The sequence below is a fragment of the Eschrichtius robustus genome, chromosome 3 (assembly GCF_028021215.1).
Source record: "Eschrichtius robustus isolate mEscRob2 chromosome 3, mEscRob2.pri, whole genome shotgun sequence".
Classification (NCBI taxonomy): Eukaryota; Metazoa; Chordata; class Mammalia; order Artiodactyla; family Eschrichtiidae; genus Eschrichtius; species Eschrichtius robustus.
The window spans coordinates 109,931,714-109,950,351 of NC_090826.1; the positions used below are offsets into that span (position 1 = coordinate 109,931,714).

At 56.3% G+C, this 18,638-nt stretch overlaps 2 protein-coding genes across 22 annotated transcripts in view; one reads left to right on the forward strand and one right to left on the reverse strand.

The window, feature by feature from the left end:
• The window catches only part of SNX27 (sorting nexin 27), an 89,581-nt gene extending 85,330 nt beyond the window's left edge, over window positions 1–4,251 (forward strand). Inside the window, exons 12-13 of one of the 2 annotated variants that reach the window (XM_068540798.1) lie at window positions 3,586–3,686; window positions 4,008–4,251. In XM_068540798.1, coding sequence (XP_068396899.1) covers window positions 3,586–3,669 — 84 coding nt within the window. In that variant the 3' untranslated portion in view covers window positions 3,670–3,686; window positions 4,008–4,251. The remainder of the gene's footprint in view (window positions 1–3,585; window positions 3,687–4,007) is intronic. The other variant, XM_068540801.1, reaches the window with a different exon arrangement.
• A 2,672-nt stretch (window positions 4,252–6,923) lies between these two features.
• On the reverse strand, window positions 6,924–18,382 carry CELF3 (CUGBP Elav-like family member 3). Of its 20 annotated transcripts, none has more exons than XM_068540813.1 (14): window positions 18,238–18,382; window positions 16,921–17,003; window positions 11,740–11,788; window positions 11,180–11,308; window positions 10,963–11,042; window positions 9,785–9,925; window positions 9,448–9,589; window positions 9,052–9,201; window positions 8,570–8,635; window positions 8,322–8,327; window positions 8,204–8,265; window positions 8,140–8,158; window positions 7,823–7,906; window positions 6,924–7,051 (listed from the first exon to the last, which is right to left on the reverse strand). In XM_068540813.1, the coding sequence occupies exons 1-14, from the start codon at window positions 18,380–18,382 to the stop codon at window positions 6,924–6,926; spliced, it is 1,284 nt and encodes a 427-aa protein (XP_068396914.1). The 20 variants fall into 20 exon arrangements, with proteins under 20 accessions (XP_068396914.1, XP_068396913.1, XP_068396907.1 ...); XM_068540812.1 differs by having other exon boundaries at window positions 8,204–8,262; window positions 9,782–9,925; XM_068540806.1 differs by having other exon boundaries at window positions 7,763–7,906; window positions 9,782–9,925.
• Window positions 18,383–18,638: the final 256 nt, after the last annotated feature.

The window sequence follows — 18,638 nt, forward strand, 5'->3', positions numbered from 1 at the left end:
TCTGAAAAGCTCAGCATTTGTGTTAGGTCGGATATTTTAAATTATTTTTCATAAACCTTCCTGTTTTGTTTTTCTAATCCCTAGCCATGTGCTTTTGCTCCTTGATTGGAGACCATAAGAGCAAGGAGCAGTTTGACATTTTGTTTGGCAGTTCGGGGGAGAGACATTGCTGTGGGTCTCTCACTGAGCCGTCAGCATTCAATAATTGAAATCTGGTAAATATTACTATGCTAATGGGGAAAAAAGTTTTTTTTTTCTTTAACAAGGAAAGAATCCACAGAGAAGTAGAAAGTGGAACTCCAGAGTTAGAATTATAGAAGTTAAAGTCAAACGTTTATTGAATATCTGCTGTGTGCAGGGTATTGTGTTAGATACTGCAATAGATACAAAAGCAAAGTAAGAGACACTCTGCTAACTTTCAGCCTCTCAGAGGAATGACCATATGACCTAGCTGTGGAAGGGTTAAGTGCCGGAAGGACTAGAAAAGGAGGGGAGAAAGATCTCTGGATGAAGGCAATGAAGGAAGTCTTGATGAAGAAAGTGAAATGTTTAGAATAAGCAGAATTTCAACAAGAAGGCATTCAGCAAGCTTTACTGAGCCATTATGTGCCAGACACTAGTAATTGGGAATTGAAAAGACATGGGTGTGGCGGGGATCAAACTTGGCCAGATGAGCAACAAATAGTCCTGTTTGATTAGAACTTAAGGCGTGTGTAGGAATAAAACAGAAGATAAGCCTTCGAAGAGCCTTAAATGCCAGGTGAAGTGCTCTACGTTAAAAAAAAAAAGGGAGGGGGGGGAATTCCCTGGTGGCCCAGTGGTTAGGACTCTGCGCTGTCACTCCCGATGGCCCAGGTTCAATCCGTGGTTGGGGAACTAAGATCCCACAAGCCATGGCACAGCCAGAAAAAAGAACCAGAGAAGTTTTGTTTTTCATCAGCTCCGGTTTAGAAACACTGATGTTTCAGAATACATACAGAGGGATCAATTAGGAGACTGCCGTGATTAGTTAGTAAGTGTAGGCAGTGATAACTTGAAACGAGGGAAATGGGTATGAAAAAACTGTGGAAGTACAATCATTTATGATTTAGCATTAAACACTGAGTTGATGTGAGAGGAGTAAAAGACTCCCAAGGTTTCATGGTTAGGTGAACTTTGGGGAAGAAAATATTTTAGCTCTGGACCAATTATAATCAGGCATGTGTGAGAAATCTAGATACAGGTGTCCAGCAGTTATTTCTTAATTATTTGCTGAGCACCTTCTAATGTTCTGGGCACTGATGAGGATGGTGGGGATACAGTGGTGATAAGGCAGAGTAAATACCTGTGAATGAATTCGAAGAAGACAGGTATCTTCTCTGGAGAGCACGTTGTAGGAGAGGAGGAGGGGAAATGCAGAGACGGGTAAGGAGGATACTGCAGGCCTCCAGTGGGCGAGGGTGACCTGGACAGTGTTGATGGCGGTGGAGATGGAGAGACAGACGTGAGTACATCACCGATGCATTTTAGAGAGAACCAGTAGGGCTTTGCGGTTGGGTTGGATATGAAACGTGAGAGAAAGGCTGTGATCAAAGTTTTGGCCTGGGTGGATACACAGTGGTGCTCTTTACGAGCAAGGAGGACTGAGGGAGGAAAGGCACTACCGAAACTGAGTTCAGGAGAAACATTAGGTTAGAAACACATAGCTGGGAGTCACTTTCATTGAGCAGATGGGAAGATGCAACCCCATTTACGGGGAGCAAGAGGAAGCTGACTACTCAGGGAGATAGACCGAAAGAGGGGCCAGAGAAGGGAGAATCTAAGAGCCAGGAGCTTGAGGCAGGGCTGTTCAAGTTCTCAGATTTGGAGAAGAGAATGGCTTGGCCATGAATGGGAATTCCTTCAATCACAAATACAAGCAGCCAAGGCTGTGACAGCCTTTGAAATTTTAGCAGGAGGATGAAAAGACAAAGGCAACCCTGAAAGAGAGGGTGTCAAGCTACTGAAGGGTCCAACCCTAAGGAAGCAAGACACCTTGCATTACATTCATACATTTTAAAGCTCAGAAAATACAGACGGGATGAGAATGCATTGAGGGAATGATCTAGGGCTTTTCCCCTGCCACATTCTCATCACCACAGTCCCCCCTAACTGAGGATATTTTTCTAAATGTCTGTTTTTGTTTCTAAAACTAGGAGACTTCTCCCAATCCCTGCTATTAACCTGTCAGCTCCACTCTTCTGCCTCGAGAAGTTATTTTCCTTCTCCCTTCTCTTTATTCTGCCATTAACATTTGAACAGTAACTTGATTATTTTAGAAGAAACTGGTGCTGAGTTTCATCTTGTTTGGTCTGAAGTTAGGTGATCCTATTGTCATCATTTTCTGTTTCTTCTGCATTTTATTACTGAGGCCTCTTCTGCTCAAAAGAGATGTTAGTGAACTTTGGTAGTTAACAGAACTATCCCTCCTTTATACCCTTCCTACTATATTTGAAGCCAGTATGATGTCTGAAAAAGTCTGTGTTCATACAAGAAACAAGTTAGGAGCTTCCTTTTCCATCTCAGATGGCCTCCTATGTTTTGCTGTCAAAGGGCCTGGAGAATCCCTGCCCAGATGTTGTTTTGATTCCCCAGAAGAACCCTCTGTGTCTTCTTCATCCCCATCATTCAGCCTGACTTATCTACTGCTCCTCTGGAGGAAATCTGGCTGCAGCCTTGCAGGGAGAGGGGACAGCAGTGAGCAGTGACAGACAATAAATGTAGTCTTCAATGTTTGTGTGAAGGGCTACCACACTGAGGGGCTGCCTGAGATCTGGAAAGATGCCAGGAAGGAGGATCCTTCCTAGTTCCCCCAGCTCCCACATCTCAGGAGAACCCACCAGTCAGTAAATCACTCTGGGAGATGCCCTTTGGTTTAAACCCAACCTTCCATCTCTCCGTCCTGACCCAGAAACTGTTGCAAAGCCACAGTGAGCAGCTCAGGGGAAAATTCATAGTGTTAATACCAACTCCTGTTACCTTCCTCCTTGCGCACCTCTTCCCATGTCTGACTGCATGCACGCGCGCGCGCGCGCACACACACACACACACACACACCCATATCTCTATTTAACTGAGATTTCAGATGCTGCGTACTTGGCTCAGAATCCTGACTGGATTCCCTTTCTTCTGAGTAAGTCCCATTCCTGATGTCTTTCCATTCCGAGAGACGTTTCTTCCTGAAACAATGTCCACAGATAGCCCCTATAGTGCTGCACATGTTACTTCTGTTTTTAACTCTTCTTAGTTTGGGGCAGTTTAAGAGAAGGCAGAAGTATGGGGCAGAGGTGGGGGGTGAGTTGTGGGGATTTACTCATCCTGGCCTCAGGCCAGATCTGGGCTGGGAAGTGAGTAAGTTTATAAGCAGGACATAATGAGGGTGGGGTAGCAGGTAGCTGCCTAGAAGCAAATGGCCCATATGTTGTGAAGTTAAAGACGATACCTGTGTGAAGCCCAGCCCGAAAGCAATTCACAGAGAGGAATCTAGAAACTGCAGGGACCTTAGGGCTAATGCGTCCACCTTCACTGCTCCAGCCTGCTAGATACTCCTTGGGATCTTTGCCTCAGGTCACAGAACAGGTAGTTGAAGCTATGAGACAAGCACATCATGGGCTTTGGCGCCTGGGTTCCATTCCTGCAGCCGTCCCTTAGTCGCTCTGTGACACTGGGTAAGTTAACTAACCTCCAAATCCTCTGTTTCCCTGTCTGTAGAATTCTATCCTGCCTCATAGGGCCGTTGGGAGGTTAAATGAGGAAATGCACATTACGGGCCTAGAACAGAATCATGTGCAGAGCAACTGCTTCATAAACGGTGGTGGTATAGTCAGCTCCCAGTAGCCCCACTGGCCGGGTGCTGGGACAGCTCCCTCACATGAACAAGGGAGAAGTGGAGGTCTGGAGTGTGAGGCTGCACGTCCTCAGCCTTCAGAGGGACAGGGCTGGATGCGGGAGAGAGGCCTGCTGACCTGCTTTCTTCCCTCTGTGCCCAGCTCTACAGAGCATTCCAGAATTAAGCCCAAAAGAAGGGCAGAAGAATAGGATCATGAAGCCGTGATCAGCGCCTGGACACTGCTCAAAGGCAAGGGCTGGGCCTTCCTGGTAGAGTTTTCTCTCCCAAACCTCACTCCCCTCACCTCCCTCCCACCCCGTCCCCGACGTGCACCATCCCATACCTTCAGCCTCCCAAGACACTTATTTGATGCTTTTAAACTTTTTCTTTATTTAGACAGAAAAGACCAACTCTTTAAAAGTAAAATGCAATAAATAAATAAGTTAAGCATAGAGAAGTGTCTGAAACGGACTCCCCACTCTCCCCGGACCACTCCCACCCCCACCCCATTTCTCTTCCCTAAAACCTCTTTCTAGAGAAAATGATCAGGTAATAAACCCCTTTAGCCCGCCCCACACCCCTCCTCCCAAATACCCAATTACCCCCCAAAGCAAAGGGAGAACTCAAGAGAGAGAGAAAATCCAAGGGAAACATTGTCTAAACCCCCAGAAAGAGAAATGGCAGCGTCCGGGCTGGGCCGGGCTGGATAACGCACGGGTGGTAGTGCTATTTACACGGAGGGGCCAGCAGAGACTGTAAACATTTTTAGGGGTTTGGGGGAGGTCTTTTCCTCGTGAAAGGAGGAGGGTCTCTGTGGCTGACTGGCGGAGAGGCAGCCCTCAGGGCTCCTCCACGTTCTCCTTGGAGGGGGCCCTTGGGGGAGGCAGTGAGTCTTAGGGCTGGGAGCCCAGGGTTCAGGGATATCCTACCTCGAGCTGAGGGTGGCCACAGGGAGTGTGAGAACCAGCTTCTGAGAAACCCCGAATATGGGGGTGAGGCTGGGGCAAGGGTGGGCAGGGAGCATGTGGGAGGCCCCCGCTGCCCTCCCGGGCCGCACAGGTAGAAGAGGCCCGCCGCTGGGGGAGGCAAGTGCGAAGGCTGGGCGCAGAAGGCCCGTCACAGGAGCCCCAGCAGAAGGCAGATACCCCAGAGCCTTCGAGCCTGTTCCTTGCTCCCTCACAAAGGCCAAAAGGGCACCTGGGAGGAAACAGGCCCTTCGGGGAGGCGGGGTGGTGGGAGTGGGCCGGTGTCCTGTGCCCCCAGGGCCATGAAGCAGCGTTTGCCCCAGAGCCCAATCAAGGCCCAGGGCGAATGTGCAGAGAGGGCTGGGGCCAGTCACGGGGCGAGGGGGTGAGGCGCCCCTTCCTCTGGTGTCTCCAGGCCTGTGAAGGAAGGAAACGTGGGTGAAGCAGTGGAGAAGACAGGCAGCTGAGGCAGGTCCCAGGCCCTGGGTGGGGAGGGAGCTGGGGTGGCTGAGGAAGGCAGGTCATCAGAAAGGCCTCAGTCCAAACTGAACCATCCGGCCCCCCAGCCATTCGACAAGGGGCAGGGATGGAGGAGACGGGAGGGAGGGGCGAATGACACAAGAAACCAAAGGATATTAGGAAGGAAATACTCAAACAGCCCGTGAGAAAAGGAACGTGGAAGATACTGGAGACAGGGACTAGAGGAGGAGGGGCAAAGAAATGAGACAACAAACAGGCAGGCAGAGGTGACTCAGAGAAAGGAGGAGGGTGCAGTGTCGGGACAGACACCTGGAAAAAGAGCAAGGGGGCATCCGCAAAAGGGCAGCAGAGCAGGCCGGGGTGGAACCAGGGCTGGACTTAGGGCTGGAGTCTCGTGGGGGCGAGCGAGGACCCCCCCCCCAGCCCCTAGGGGGCGCTCTCATTCCTTTTTGGAAAGGAACAAAGAAAGCGAGAGAGAAATGCACGGAACACAGACCACAGTCACCAACCACTGTTGACCAAGCACATCCCGCGAGCTGCCCCCGGCCCTGACTCTGGGCTGGGGGGCGCTTCCCTCCGCGGCCCCCTCCCCAAATAACAAACAATCGGCTCCAAAGACAACACGCTCGTTCCATGCAACTTACAGGGGCCCGGAGCAGGGGTCCGGGGATGGGGGCTTCGGCCGACAATGGACACGGGCCCTGGGCTGGGGGGCCCCCAGGGTGGGAGGAGTTAAGCAGCCAGGATTGGGGGGAAAGGGGGAAAAACAGAAAATGTGGGTATTGTTCTTGGGTTGTGTTTTTTTCAGGGGTTTGGTCCAAAGGAGATTAAACAACACAAAAGTAATGAAAGCTCACAGCTCTGTGGCCATGAGGTTGGCGGGTGGCGGGCAGTGGGGAGGAGGGGACCTGTTAAGTGAAATTCACGGCAGTCCAGCATTCCAGCCGCCTCCACCTGAACCAAAGCTGCTCCCCAGAGCCCTGTCACTCGGACTCCCCCCCAGTCTGTTCTGTGTACTCTCCCCTGTCCCATGGGTCTACTGCTACATGAGGGAAATCACCTGGGGTCCAGGGCACCGGGACCTGCTGTCCCCACTTCTCAGGACAACAGACATTCTAGGAGCCAGTGATTCTAGGACCCTCCAGTACCCTAAACCAGCCCCCTATTCCCCAAACCCTACTCCCCTAATTCTACTCCAACCTAAAGGAAAACCAGAAAGAGAGACACACAAGACACATGGACACTGACCAGACAAACGAGACCAGATATTGGGCAGGTTCTAGGGAGTGGACACAGACATATACAGACCCGGCTCTCTCTGGGGTCACAGTGGGAGTGCGTGTGCGCACGCGCATGCGCGCGTGTGCGCGCGTGTGTGTGTGTGTGTGTGTGTGTGAGAGAGAGAGAGAGAGAGAGCAAGAGAGAGAGAAAGTGAAAGAGAGAGAGACTTGGGTGATTGAAAAACAGCTGAGGAAGCTGCTGCAGATCCCTGCCTCAAGTGCCCAGAGTCAGGGGTGGGCATCCCTGAGGGTGGTGGGAAACGGGGTGGGGGCAGTCCAAGTGAGGGCCCTGGCTGCCATGTGACGGGGCTGGAGAGGTCACAGGACGGGAGCGGGACCCACCTGGGGCCCTCAGTAGGGCCGGTTGGCATCCTTAGGCCGCTTTAGCTGGACTTTGAGGCGCTTCATGCCAATCTGGAAACCGTTCATGGCCTGGATGGCAGCCTGGGCACTGGCTGGATTGTCGAAACTCACAAAGCCTGAGGTGAGAGGGGCATAAGGCCTGGCCCAGCACCAACCCCGCCCCGCCCCACTGTCCTGTGCTTAGGCCGAGGCCTGCTCTTTGCTTTCCCGTCACCACCCTACTTCCTCCAGGTCTCCCAAATGCCCGGAAAACTGCCCAGCACACAGGAGGCTTTCGGTAAGTAGTTGTTGACAGGCTGAGTGAATGAGTCCAGTCCGGCCTCTCGCACACCCTGGGACATTCCTTTCAGCATTCTTTGAGGGGCGGCAACCCCTTCCTTGGCCTGGATAGCTCAGAACCTGCCTTTTGAAACCTCCACTCCGGACCCTAAATGACTTCTGAAGCCCAGAGGACAAGCACATCCCCTTTCTCCCCTGAAGCAGCCTTTCAAAGAGTGAAGGCAGCTAAACCCTGCTCCCTAAGCCTTCCTTTCGACCGCTGAACTTCCCCAGTTCCCGAGCCTCTTCCAATCCTCACAGAGCATGGATCTGACCAGTTCTTAAGGAGAAAAGATGTGGTTTTCTGGAGGAAGAGATGGGCCTGGGCAGCAGCTGGTATGGGATGTCAGGAGTGTAAAAACTGGTCCTTTCAGACTCTTGGACAATCTGGATTTCAACTACTGGGTCCATTGCAACCATAAGTGCCTGCAAATGCATCAGATCTTGACCTCATCTGGAGTTTGGCCAAAATGTGCTATATTTTATCTTTTGGATCATCATATTCTTACCAAAACACTTGCTCTGATTGGTGGCCCGGTCAACAAAGACTTTGGCTGAGATGACGTGGCCAAACGGGACAAACATCTGGAGGATCTCTGAGTCGGTGAACTCCTGGGGCAGGTGGTAGATGAAGATGTTGCAGCCATCAGGGCCTGGGTGGCAGCGGAGACAGAAGGAAGAGCTCAGTGACTGGGAGACAGACTCAAGGTGCAGGGGGCCGGGGAAGGCAGCCCCCAACATGTGGGCCAGGGCGACAGCCACCTCCCCCGCCCCCCCTCCCCCCAGTTTCATCCCCACACACGGGGCCAGAGCTGGCCTTGGAGCCCACGGCAAGGGCACCCCATCCCTGAAGGCTCTTGGCTGGGACTCCCCGCCCAGGCCGCACCTTCCCGTTGCTGTTGCTGCTGCTGCTGCTGCTGCTGCTGGGGGGGAGGCGGAGGCTGCTGGGCCACCAGGGCAGGAGGCTGTGGGAACGCGGGCGCCACCAGGCTGTAGGCTGCCGGGTAGGCTGCTGGTGGGGGGAGGACAGAGAGAGCTAATGGGGTTCCTGAGAGGCCCCTGCCCCACCTGGCCCTCCCAGCCACCCCAGTCCTCCTCCCCCTCGCCCAGGCCGATGGAGTGGACAGGGCCGAGAGGTGTCGGAGGGGGAGCTGCCTCAGACCGTGCCCGTAAAGGCGTGTCCTCACAGGTATGGCCTGCTGGGAAGTCTGACGGGGCGGCTGGCAGACAGCACGAAGCCCAGACCCAACTTCTGGGCGTCTTTCGCTCTTTCCAACCCTTCCACCCGGACCGGGGCCTGCCCTGGGGCTCCTCACCTGTATAGTGCTGCATCCCCGCGTAGGCCTGCTGCAGGGGGTCCACGGGGGCCGCGGGGCTCTGGGCTGGGGAGAGCAGCACTGACCGTGAGGGCAGGGCTGGGACGCCGCTGGGAGCCCCACCAGTGCCTCTTGGAGCAGAGGCCAGGCAGGTGGGGAGGAGAGCCTCATGGGAGAGCATGGGATGTGAAATGAGAGGGTGGAAATGCACAGAGCCGTAGGGAGAGGGGAGAGCCTGGCGTTAGCAAGACTTGAGTCTGTGACTGGCTGTGCAACCCTGGACGAACTCACTTCGCCTCTCTGTGCCTCAGCTTCCCTGGCTGAGACCAGGAAGGAACATCCCTGCCCAGGGTGACAGAGCAGGAGAAAGCGCCGTTATCACCCCACAGCCTGGAGAGGGAAGGTGTGTCATGCCTGCCGGCAGTGAGAGCGATAGCTGGGATGGTTGCCGGGGAGAGGGGTGGGTAGGCAGAGAACCCCACCTGGGTAGGGGTGAACCCCGTTGGGATACAGAGCATCAGGGGCAGGCTGCCCAGTGGGCTGGGTGGGCACCGGGCTGTAGCCGTTGACGCCCAGGGCAGCAGGGATTGCAGAGACGGGCGTGGCAGCGATGGCAGGAGGGGTGCTGGTTCCTGGGGAAGAGAAAGCGGCAGAGACAGAACAGAGAAGCAGACACACACATACACACAAATGCAGAGAAGCAGTCAACAAGTCTGAGGGCAGAGGGGAGGAAGCAGTCTACTCTTTGACCCCTGAACCCCTCCCAGCCCCCATGGCTTCCCTGAGTGATGCCCTGTGCCCCCCTCCCCTCCCCCACCACGTGGTAGCTCCCCTGACCTGCCCCACTCACACCCAGCCCAGCCCTGCCTGGACCTTACCTGAGGATGGGGTGATGGGGGTGGCGATGAGGCCATTGGCATTGATGGCGGCCATGTGCTGCATCTGCACGGCAGCCATGGTGGCCATGGGGCTGAGGTAGGCACTGTGAGCCGCTACCAGGGCCGCCTGCTGCTGCATCAGCTGGGGACAGGGGAAGAGAGGAGAGTGGGGCCAGCCCCCCTGCACCCTGGCCTGGCTCCCCTCCCAACCCTGGGCCTGGGCATTGGTTTGGGGGGCAGGACGCTGGAGAGCCTGGGGATGGGCCCAGCCCAGCACGGGGAGGAGGGGTTGGGGGGCGTGAGGGCGGGGCGGGGGGCAGCGGGCAGTGCTCACGGCCTGGGTGTAGGCGCTGTAGGCTCCGAACTGGAGGGCGATGGGGCTGAACATGCCCAGCTGGGTGGCCACCTGCTGCATTCGGCGGAGACCTCGCTCCTTCTCCGTGTCAGCAAACTTCACCACCAGGCTGGACGAGGCACCCTGGGCACCGGCCCCCCCATGTGGTCAGAGGGGCAGAGTTGGGGGTCTCTCTTCCCCAGAGCCCTCAGGACCTGGGCTCAGTTCCACCACACATGGCTTGGCCTCTTTGGGAGGGCAGCCATCACTGTGCCTATGTCAAAGCAGGGAGACTTTCATCCCACCCTCCCCCTGTGCCAGACTAAAAAACGTAGAGGAATGTGCTGGGAAAGGGAAAGTGCTCCCAGAATGCAAAGGGCAGTCCTGGCTTCTCCATGAAGATTCTGAGCCGGAAATCCTCCCCAGGGTGGATCAGCCACAGCAAACGTTTAACCTCAAGCTCGTCTTGCCTGGTAGCTACCCCACCCCCTTACCTCACCCCCTGCTCCCACATCCCAGTCCTCACGGTGTGCTCAGGGATGCAGCCTCAAAGTTTCATACCAGCCTATGCCAAATAAAAACCAGCCTGGAACATCTGCAAGGCCTGTTGTAGAATCCTAGGGTCTGGAACGCAGTTCTCTATCTGATGCTGCGTCCTCTCGCCCAGGTCCCTGCTAAGTGCTTGCCCAGCCTCTGCTGGAGAACCTCGAGTTATAGGAAGCTCACCTCCTTGGGAGCCAGCTAGTTCCTTTTGAGAGGTTTGTTCTGCTGGGGGAGCCCTCTGCGAGATCAGTCAGCTGACCCACTGCTAATGTGTGGGGCAGCAGGATGAATGTGCAGAGGGCACGCAGGGCCTCTAAGCAAGTGTCCCGATGCCCAGCCAGTGAGGGGTGGGTGGGGATATGGGAAGGAGGGAGAAGAGGTGAGAGGTGACCAGGGCTGAGGGCTGGAGGAGGCAGGAGAGGAGGGGCTGGGAGATGTTATTGGAAAGGGGAAGCTGTCCCTAAGAGGTTTGATTCTTCTGCCAGAAAATTCTTTTTGAATAATAGTCATTCAATAATAGGCAGTCTGTTCTGGATAGTAAAGACCCTATCCAGAACGGACTGCGCCCTCTGAGCCAGGGTCTGGCGTGGGCCCAGCCAGGCTGGAAGAGGCCTGAGGGCTGGGGCAACAGGACTCACCGGCAGGGTCCGGCTGCTGTGAAGGGTGTTGATGGCTGCCTGGGCCTCGGCGTGGGTCTGGAACTTCACGAAGGCGCAGCCTGGAGAGTTCAAGAGGGAGGAGGAAGGGGTGAGTGCCCACCCTTGAGGGCCCCGACAGTCCCCATTGCCCACGGAACCAGTGGGGGAGGGGCAGGAAGGCGGAGTGCCCGGCGGGGGAGGGGTATCGGTGGGCTACCTTTGCTGGTGCCGTCTGGGCCCCGGAGCACAGTGCACTCATCTATGGTCCCGAAAGGCTCGAACATCTTCCGGACGTCCTCATCTGTCTGCTGCTTCCCTAGCATCCCCACAAAGAGCTTCCGGTCTTCTGGCGGGTAGGGCACAGGAGGAGGGGCAGGTTCAGGGCCTCCAGGCTGCTTTCCCAGCCCTGCTCCAGCTTGGGGCAGGCAGAGACCCCTCCCCTTCGCCTTCAGCTCTTCCCTGGAACTCCCCTCACCCCGAACCGATGGCTCTAGGGCGTGAAAGAAGGGATGGTTGGGGGATGGGCTGCAGATACATAGACTGGGCATCCCAGTTCTGAAGGACTGACTTGCACTCCACTCTGGGCCTCAGTTTTGCTGTCTCTGCAATGGGCTGGATCACATCCCCTCTGGCCACCCTGACTCCTATGCCCACTTTGACTGGGAACCCTTCAGAATTCTCAGACTTTCTTCCTCAGAAAGCCTGCCCCTCAGCTACTCCAAGTGCTGGGCCTGCGGACTGAGGGAGAAGGATTGAGTCCCAAGGTACAGAACCTACCTCCTCGGCTCTCGCTGTCGGCTGGCTTGACCTGGATCGGCCTGTTCATCTAAAGGGAAGAAGAGAAAGCAACTGCTGGGGACCTCCTCTGACCACCCCAGGAGGCCTCCCCAGGCCAGGACCTGTGGAGAGGCTAGAGGGAGTAAGCCCCAGGCCCAGCCCTCTAAAGTGTGGATGGAAGGGAGGGATGGGGCTTAATCTTGTTTAGGATTAGGACCTGCGGGGATTAGAGGTAGTGGAAGGAGAGGATGTAGAGGAGAATGCTCCTGGGGCAGGACTCTAAGCTCAGGCACGGCCCCAGATGATTTGCCAGGGAGAGGTGCTGCTCTCCTTAGGGGGAGAGTGGGGCTGCCCATAGGACCCGGGTCCTGAGTTAGAGCCCAGCCAAGGGCTGTTCAGCAAAAGCTGCCTCAGTTCTACAAAGTAGGAGCAACAGAGGCCACCCCCTCAAGCAGCCCCAAGGAAGACTCTAGACTGAGGGAGACCCCACAGATGCCCCGACTTCCTTCTGACCCCTAGAGGTGTGTTTGCCTCTCTTTCTGCCCCCCCTACACCCCTTGACCCCAGGGGGAAGGCACTCGGGCAGCACAAAGGGAGCAGATGCCCAGTCTCCGTGGCAACGGGAGAATGCGCGCCATGGCAACCGCCCACTCAGACTGATTTATCCGTCCCCGTCGCCCTGGCGACCATGGTGACGTCATCACTTCTGCTGTTCCACACACCCGGAGAAGGAGTGGGGAGGGGGGTGGGAACAGGGTATGCTGGGGGTGGAGGATTTGGTGGGGGCTGGGAGGTGGGGGAGGGGCCCAGGAGAGCGTCCTGATTCTGGAGGGAGGCGCTGAGCAGGCCCTGCAGGGGCCATACTGTCCAAGCTCCTGCCTTCCTCCTCCAGATCAAATCCTTGATGTCTCACCGCCAAGACAGCTCTAAAGGAGGAAGTGCTGTCCTGTGCTCTTTCGCGATTCTCCGGGTACCCGGAAGTCCTCCTGAGCTCTACCCTCTCCCTACTCCTGCAGCATCTCCCTTTGTTCAGCCTCCAGTGGAAATGCAGACAGTTCCCCACTCCATGTTCCTGTCTGGTAAGAGGACTTGGGAATGACTCCCGCAGGTTGATTTCCTTAACCAGTGTGGGGAGCATCTTAGGAACTGGAGAGGGAGGGAAGGACTCAGTATTTCACATCTGAAAATATTTTGCTGTTGAAGACTTTGACCGCTGGGGCCACACCTGGCCACCCCACTCATCTGATGGTGGGGCAGCCCTAGTTCTAGTGACCAAAAAAATAAACAGAAGAAACCATTCATCCAAATTCTGAGGGTGGGGCAAAAGTTACCCTCAGGAAAGGCACTGGACTTCGAGGACTGGCTCTGCCACTCACTGGCTGGGTGACCTTGGACAAGTCATTTCTCTCCTCTAGGCCTCAGCTTCCTCATCTGTAAAATGGGCTGGATCAGGCGATTTAGAGTCAGGTTCCCCTCAGCTCTAGTATTCTAGCCTTGAGGTCTTGTGTGTCCGCACTTAAGACAGAGAAGTGCAGAAATGATAGTTGCCCCTGCCCCTTCTCACACTGCACCCTGTTCCCAGGTGTCACGCCATGCCAGTCAGTCTGGCTGGACTCTGCAGGTGAGGTATTTTCAGCCCGGATCAAATCTAGGCCCCGCCTCAACCAATACTTCCTCCCTGTCCACCCCTCCCCCCCAGTCTCTAGATCTGAGAGCAGCTGGGTGGGGGGGGCGGGCGTTGGAGGGGGAACAGTCACACAAATCCTCCGGCCAATCTGCCCCAGCTTTATCCACCAATCTGGGATTATCCCATCGGAGGTTCAATCTCCTCAGGAGTGCGTGTGGGTTTGTGTGTGTGAGTTTGTGTGTGTGTAGCAAGGGGTGGGGGTCAGACACTCAGGACTCTTGGTCTTTCACTCCCCCTCTCTCCCGTACTCCGGTCAAAGCCATCAGGAAGTCCCCTCACGGGCAGCTCAGCAGCCAGCCCCCCAGCTCCCACTACAGGAGAGGTAGGATCCGCACTGGAGTCACAGCGTCGGGGAATTCTTATGCTCGGCACTAACCCCTTCCCAACAGGCCCCTGGGGATTTGCTGCTCTAGGTGGGGATGGGGAACCTGGGATCCAGAGAGAAAGGATGGTGTTCCCTCCCTGCCAGGCTCCCAGGCACAAAAATAGCATATCAATAAATATCCACAGCTGATATGGATTCGCACAAAAACACACACAAGTGCGCAGACCACAGCACAGACCACGCTGACGGGAGGCTCTCCCCACTCCCTCATAGACGGACTCCTCCCTCAGTGGCCCCCAGTGCCCCGTTCCCAGCCTCTCCTTCTTGGCCTGGCACTTCCTGTGGGAAGCTCAGCCTTTGTTAGCTCAGCTCGGTCACACCTGCCCCCTCCCCTGAGTCCAGCTGGGCCCTGTTTACCGGGCAACCTGGCGCGGGCACCTCTCTTCCCTAGCTACCACCCGCCAGGTGATAAGCCCTCTCCAGGGCCTCCCAAAGAAGAAGGGGCTATTTATACTCCTACCAAGTATCCCTGAGACCCCTACCAACATGGTCACTTGTAAGTAAGTCCCTCTCACCAATAGCTAAGACCCCACTTCCAAGAAGAGCTCCCCATGCCCACAGATCTAATTTTCCTGAGGGCACAGGCCTGGTGCCCTGCCACCCCCGACTCTAGACTTGCGCCCGGTGTCCCAGACCACACACAGGTCCTCTCCATGGAGCCAGAATCCACCTGCCCAACAGCAAGATGACCGGGAGGACCCATGTCCCCAGAGTGGGATTTTGGCCCAAGTAGAGGGGGAAGCACAGGCCAGACAGAAGGAGTCCTTCACACCACCACCTCCAGGGGGTCACACCCTGCTCCTAGGAAGAATCCGGGAACCTGTGACAGAGCCTCTCCTGGGAACTCTTAGGGGAGAGAGAAGGAAATGCGGTTCCATGGCCATAGGCCCAGCTCCCATTCTTTCTCTCTGCAGCCTGAAGCATCACTCAAATATGGTGGCATCTTCCAGATTCTGAGCTGACAAAGATGGGGAGAAAGGAGAGCGGGTAAACGCCCCCATTAAAGAAGGAACCTGCAGTCAGAGGGCATGGAGGTTAGACAGTAGGAGGAACTTCCCAACACAGTTGTGCAAGAGCTGACACAGTGGACACACACACACACACTCACACTCAATGACTATCTGAGGGGAAACACTGCTGCCAGAAGGGCAGGTGGCTGAGAAAAGACCTGGGGGCACAAAGGGTCAGGCAGAGCTTGGTTATAGACATCTGCTCCCCCAAACCCCCAGCACGGGGGGCCCCTTGGAGGATAGAACCCCTCATTTCCTACTAAAGGCTCTGTCAGGTGCCTCTGGATTCTGTCCCCTGGGGCAAGGGCCAAAGTGGAGAACTCAGCCTCACCTGGGAGCTTGGGGCAGGGCTCGACAATTATTAACCGGGGCTCCCTTCTCACTCGCCTCCCACCCTGGGCCTTATTACCTCAGGAAGAGGAGGCAGCGCCTTTCCACACCCAGGGCGTAGCCCTGCCTGAGCCACACAGGCAGCTGGAGGGGGACAGAGCCAGGGCAGAAGCCCCCAGCTGGCACAGATGGCCCTGGGGCTCCTGCCCACCCGGCGCCATCTCTCTCACCCATGTCCCCACTGCAGTACCCCTGCTTTCTACCTTCTCCCTTGTCCCCCTCTGGTTTCCACAGGGGCTCTGAGAGATAGGAGACAACAGAAAAAGACAGAGAAACGGCACTGGAAATGAAAACTGTTGATTTGTGAGGGGCCTCCCCAGAGGAAAGAGAGAGGAGAGTTGTGAGGTCATGTGATGGGAACCGGGCTTCCCGGGGATTCATGTGCCCAAACACACACACACACACACACACACACACACACACACACGCACACACATATGCTTCTTAGAGCCCGAGCCTGCTCACACATACACAGATACTTATCTCTGTGGGCGATGGCTATTCTGGGCTGCCTTGCCCCCGACTGGGATAAGATAGTGGGGTGAAGGTGGGGAGCTGGCAGTGGATCTGCTGTCCTAGTGGTATTTAGGGTTGAGGGCCACAGAGGGTTACAGAGCCATGGAGGGTGTGAAGTTGGGAGTGGTTCTAATTTTCCTAGATCCCCCCCCCCCTTTCCCATCTGTTTTGTCTATTTCTCTCCCAGGAAGAGCTGGAGAATCGGGCTCCATCTCCATTCCCACACGAGGGGAGGAGAAGAGGATGTGACAGGTGTGTCTCCAGCACTCAGACTGTGTTTAGCAAATGTTGGCTGGAGGGAAGGGTGGAGTTAGCTCTCAAGAGGTACTTTCCAGGGAAGACAACAGAAGCCGATAGATACAGAAAGGGAGTGGCGCATCCTTTCGCCACAGGATGGGTAACTGGGGGGCAGTCTGAGATTCTTTATTCCTGCCCGTGCCAGCCCAGGCCTGGGACGAGCTGCAAGGCTGCCTGGGAAGCAGACAAAGAGCTCTGACCTTGCAGGAGGGAGGCCACGTCAGAGGCACCCCCTGCCTCCCTGGGCACACTTGGTGGGGTCAGGCCCGATCCTCCACACTGATGACTGCCCCTGCCCTTGTCTGCTGCCCGCTGCCGCCCTCCACAGGGCTTATTCCCAGCCCAGGCCCACCAGGCCCTGACCACCCTGATGCCCTGTGGCACTGTTCCCGCGGCTTTTCCTGGGAGACGCGAGGTGAGCCTGTTGGACCTCAGAAGTCAGCACAGAGATGCCAGGCGGGCAGGCACCAGATGCCCACCTCGGGCCGCAGGCACCCCTCCCCCATTTCACAGCCAGGTTTCCTCCCCAGAGCCAGAAAGAGTGCCTGAGTGCCTCCTGCTCACTCGGCCCTACACTTGGTGTCCAAAGTCTTCTCCCCATGCCTCCCAACCAGCTAAGTCCCTCCTCTAAGCGCTGCCCCAGGGGCAGGTTGGGAAGTGGGGAGAGGGCTACCTCTGCTCTTTGCAAGGGTTATATCTACTCTGCTCATCGCTGTTTTCCTTCTCTCTTGGTGAGAAGAAATGCGTGCATCTTCAGCAAGGAGGAGGGGTGCTACAAGGAGGTAGGGGCTTCCCGGTGATGAGAGGAGGTGGAATATACACTCAGTGTCTTGGGAAGGTGGTGCCCCTTCTAAGGCCCTTCTCAGCCCCCTGGCCTTGAAAAGGCCGGGACTCACCCCTGGAAGCGTCTTCTGTTCGTGCAGGGCGCTCTGGGCCTTCAGGGCTGAATCGCGGGCACAGTATGTCAGGAAGGCACATCCTGAGGAGGGGCAGGGGCAGAGAGACCGGGTCGGGGGTGAGTCCCGGGTCTCCCCTCCCTAAAAGGCCCCCTACCCCCCACGAAACTGAGGACTGGGAAGCTTGTCCCTTCTCGCCACCTTCTGCCTGCTGGGGCGGGGAGGTGTCTGAGAGGGGGTGCACATTCTTCCCCGGAGTCTCTGGGCTGATGAGCACAGGGCAGAGACCCCGAGACCGGGAGGCTTCCATGGTGGGGTGATGGAAGAGGGAGAACGCCTGGGCTGTGGGAGCTGGGGCTTTGTGTGGGGGGAGGAGAAGGGGCATGTGATCTCCAGACAAGTACGTGTAGTGTGGTTTTCTCTCTTCCTTAGCTGGTCTCCTTTCCCCTTTCTCTTTGCCTCCACCTCCCTCCATCTTGGTCATCATCAGCCCTCTCCTCTCCCATTTTCCCTATTTCCTCCTCTCTCTCCAGCTCCATGGGAGGCAGGTGGAGGGTGGAGAGCGGACTAGAGAAGGAAAGGGAAGAGTGGGGAGCGGGAGTCCCTGGGCCGGTGGAGGGGGAGGCAGCGTGGCCCCTCTGACTCCCGGTGTCTGGGGCTCTCCAAGGCCTGACCCCAGGCCTGACCCTGCTTAGCTGCACAGCCCTTAGGCCTGAGGCACATCCTCTTTCACCCCCAGCTCCCTTAACTTTCGAGTCCCTACACTTCCCAGATCTTTACCAATCTCTGTCCTTTGTACACTGTTTCCCAGGTCCCTCTCTTTAGTTCTGGAGCTGCCCTGCCCACTCCATGAACATCCACTCTTTCCTGGTTGAGCACCTGACCCTGTGTCCCGACCCCCATCCCAATAGTATCTGAGGCTACTAAGACTCTCAGTCTTGTGCATGCTGCCCCCCTTCACACACACACCCCTGCCCAGCTCCTTATCTCTCAAACCAGCTCTCTCGTTCCTCCATCCTTCCTTGAGTTCATCCACATCATCCCCCTCAACTTTGGGGTCCACATCTCTGCAGCCACCTTGACAACTCTTCCCCCAGAGAGGCTCTCCTTGGTCCTCCACCTGGAGTCCCCTGGTCACCCTAGCTGAGTTCTCTTCTAGCTCCTCCATCCACACTCCCCAGCCCGTGAACTCTTTTCCTTCCAGATCAGCCTTCTCCAGCCACTCCATCCCTCCAGCCTGGCTTCCCCACCTCCTCCCAGCCTCCCAACCTCCCAGCCCACTCCCTGAAGCCTCTCCAGCCTGGCCTGACCCCTCACCCTTGTGCAGCCCGGTGTACTTGTCCTTGATGACAGTCAGCTCGAAGATCCGACCAAACTGTTCGAAGATGGGTTTCAGGTCCTTTTCCTCCAGATGCCTCGGTATCTGCCCCACAAACAGCTTGATGGCATCCGGTTCCTTCATTGGGGCGGCCCAGGAGAAGGGGCCGAGGGGAGCAGGGAGAGGCCCGAAGGCCAGGGGGAGCTGCCCAGCAAGGAGGCAGGTGGCCGGGGCTGGCTTTCCCTTTGGCCCCAACCACAGTGCTGAGCAGAGGGGCCGCTCTTCACACAAAGGAGGCCCAGGGAGTTGAGGGCTAGGGGTCAGGGGTCTAGGCAGACACTGTCATGCCACCAGGGGGCATAGCCCAAGCAAACGATCTCCCTCCCAGAGATCTGGCAGC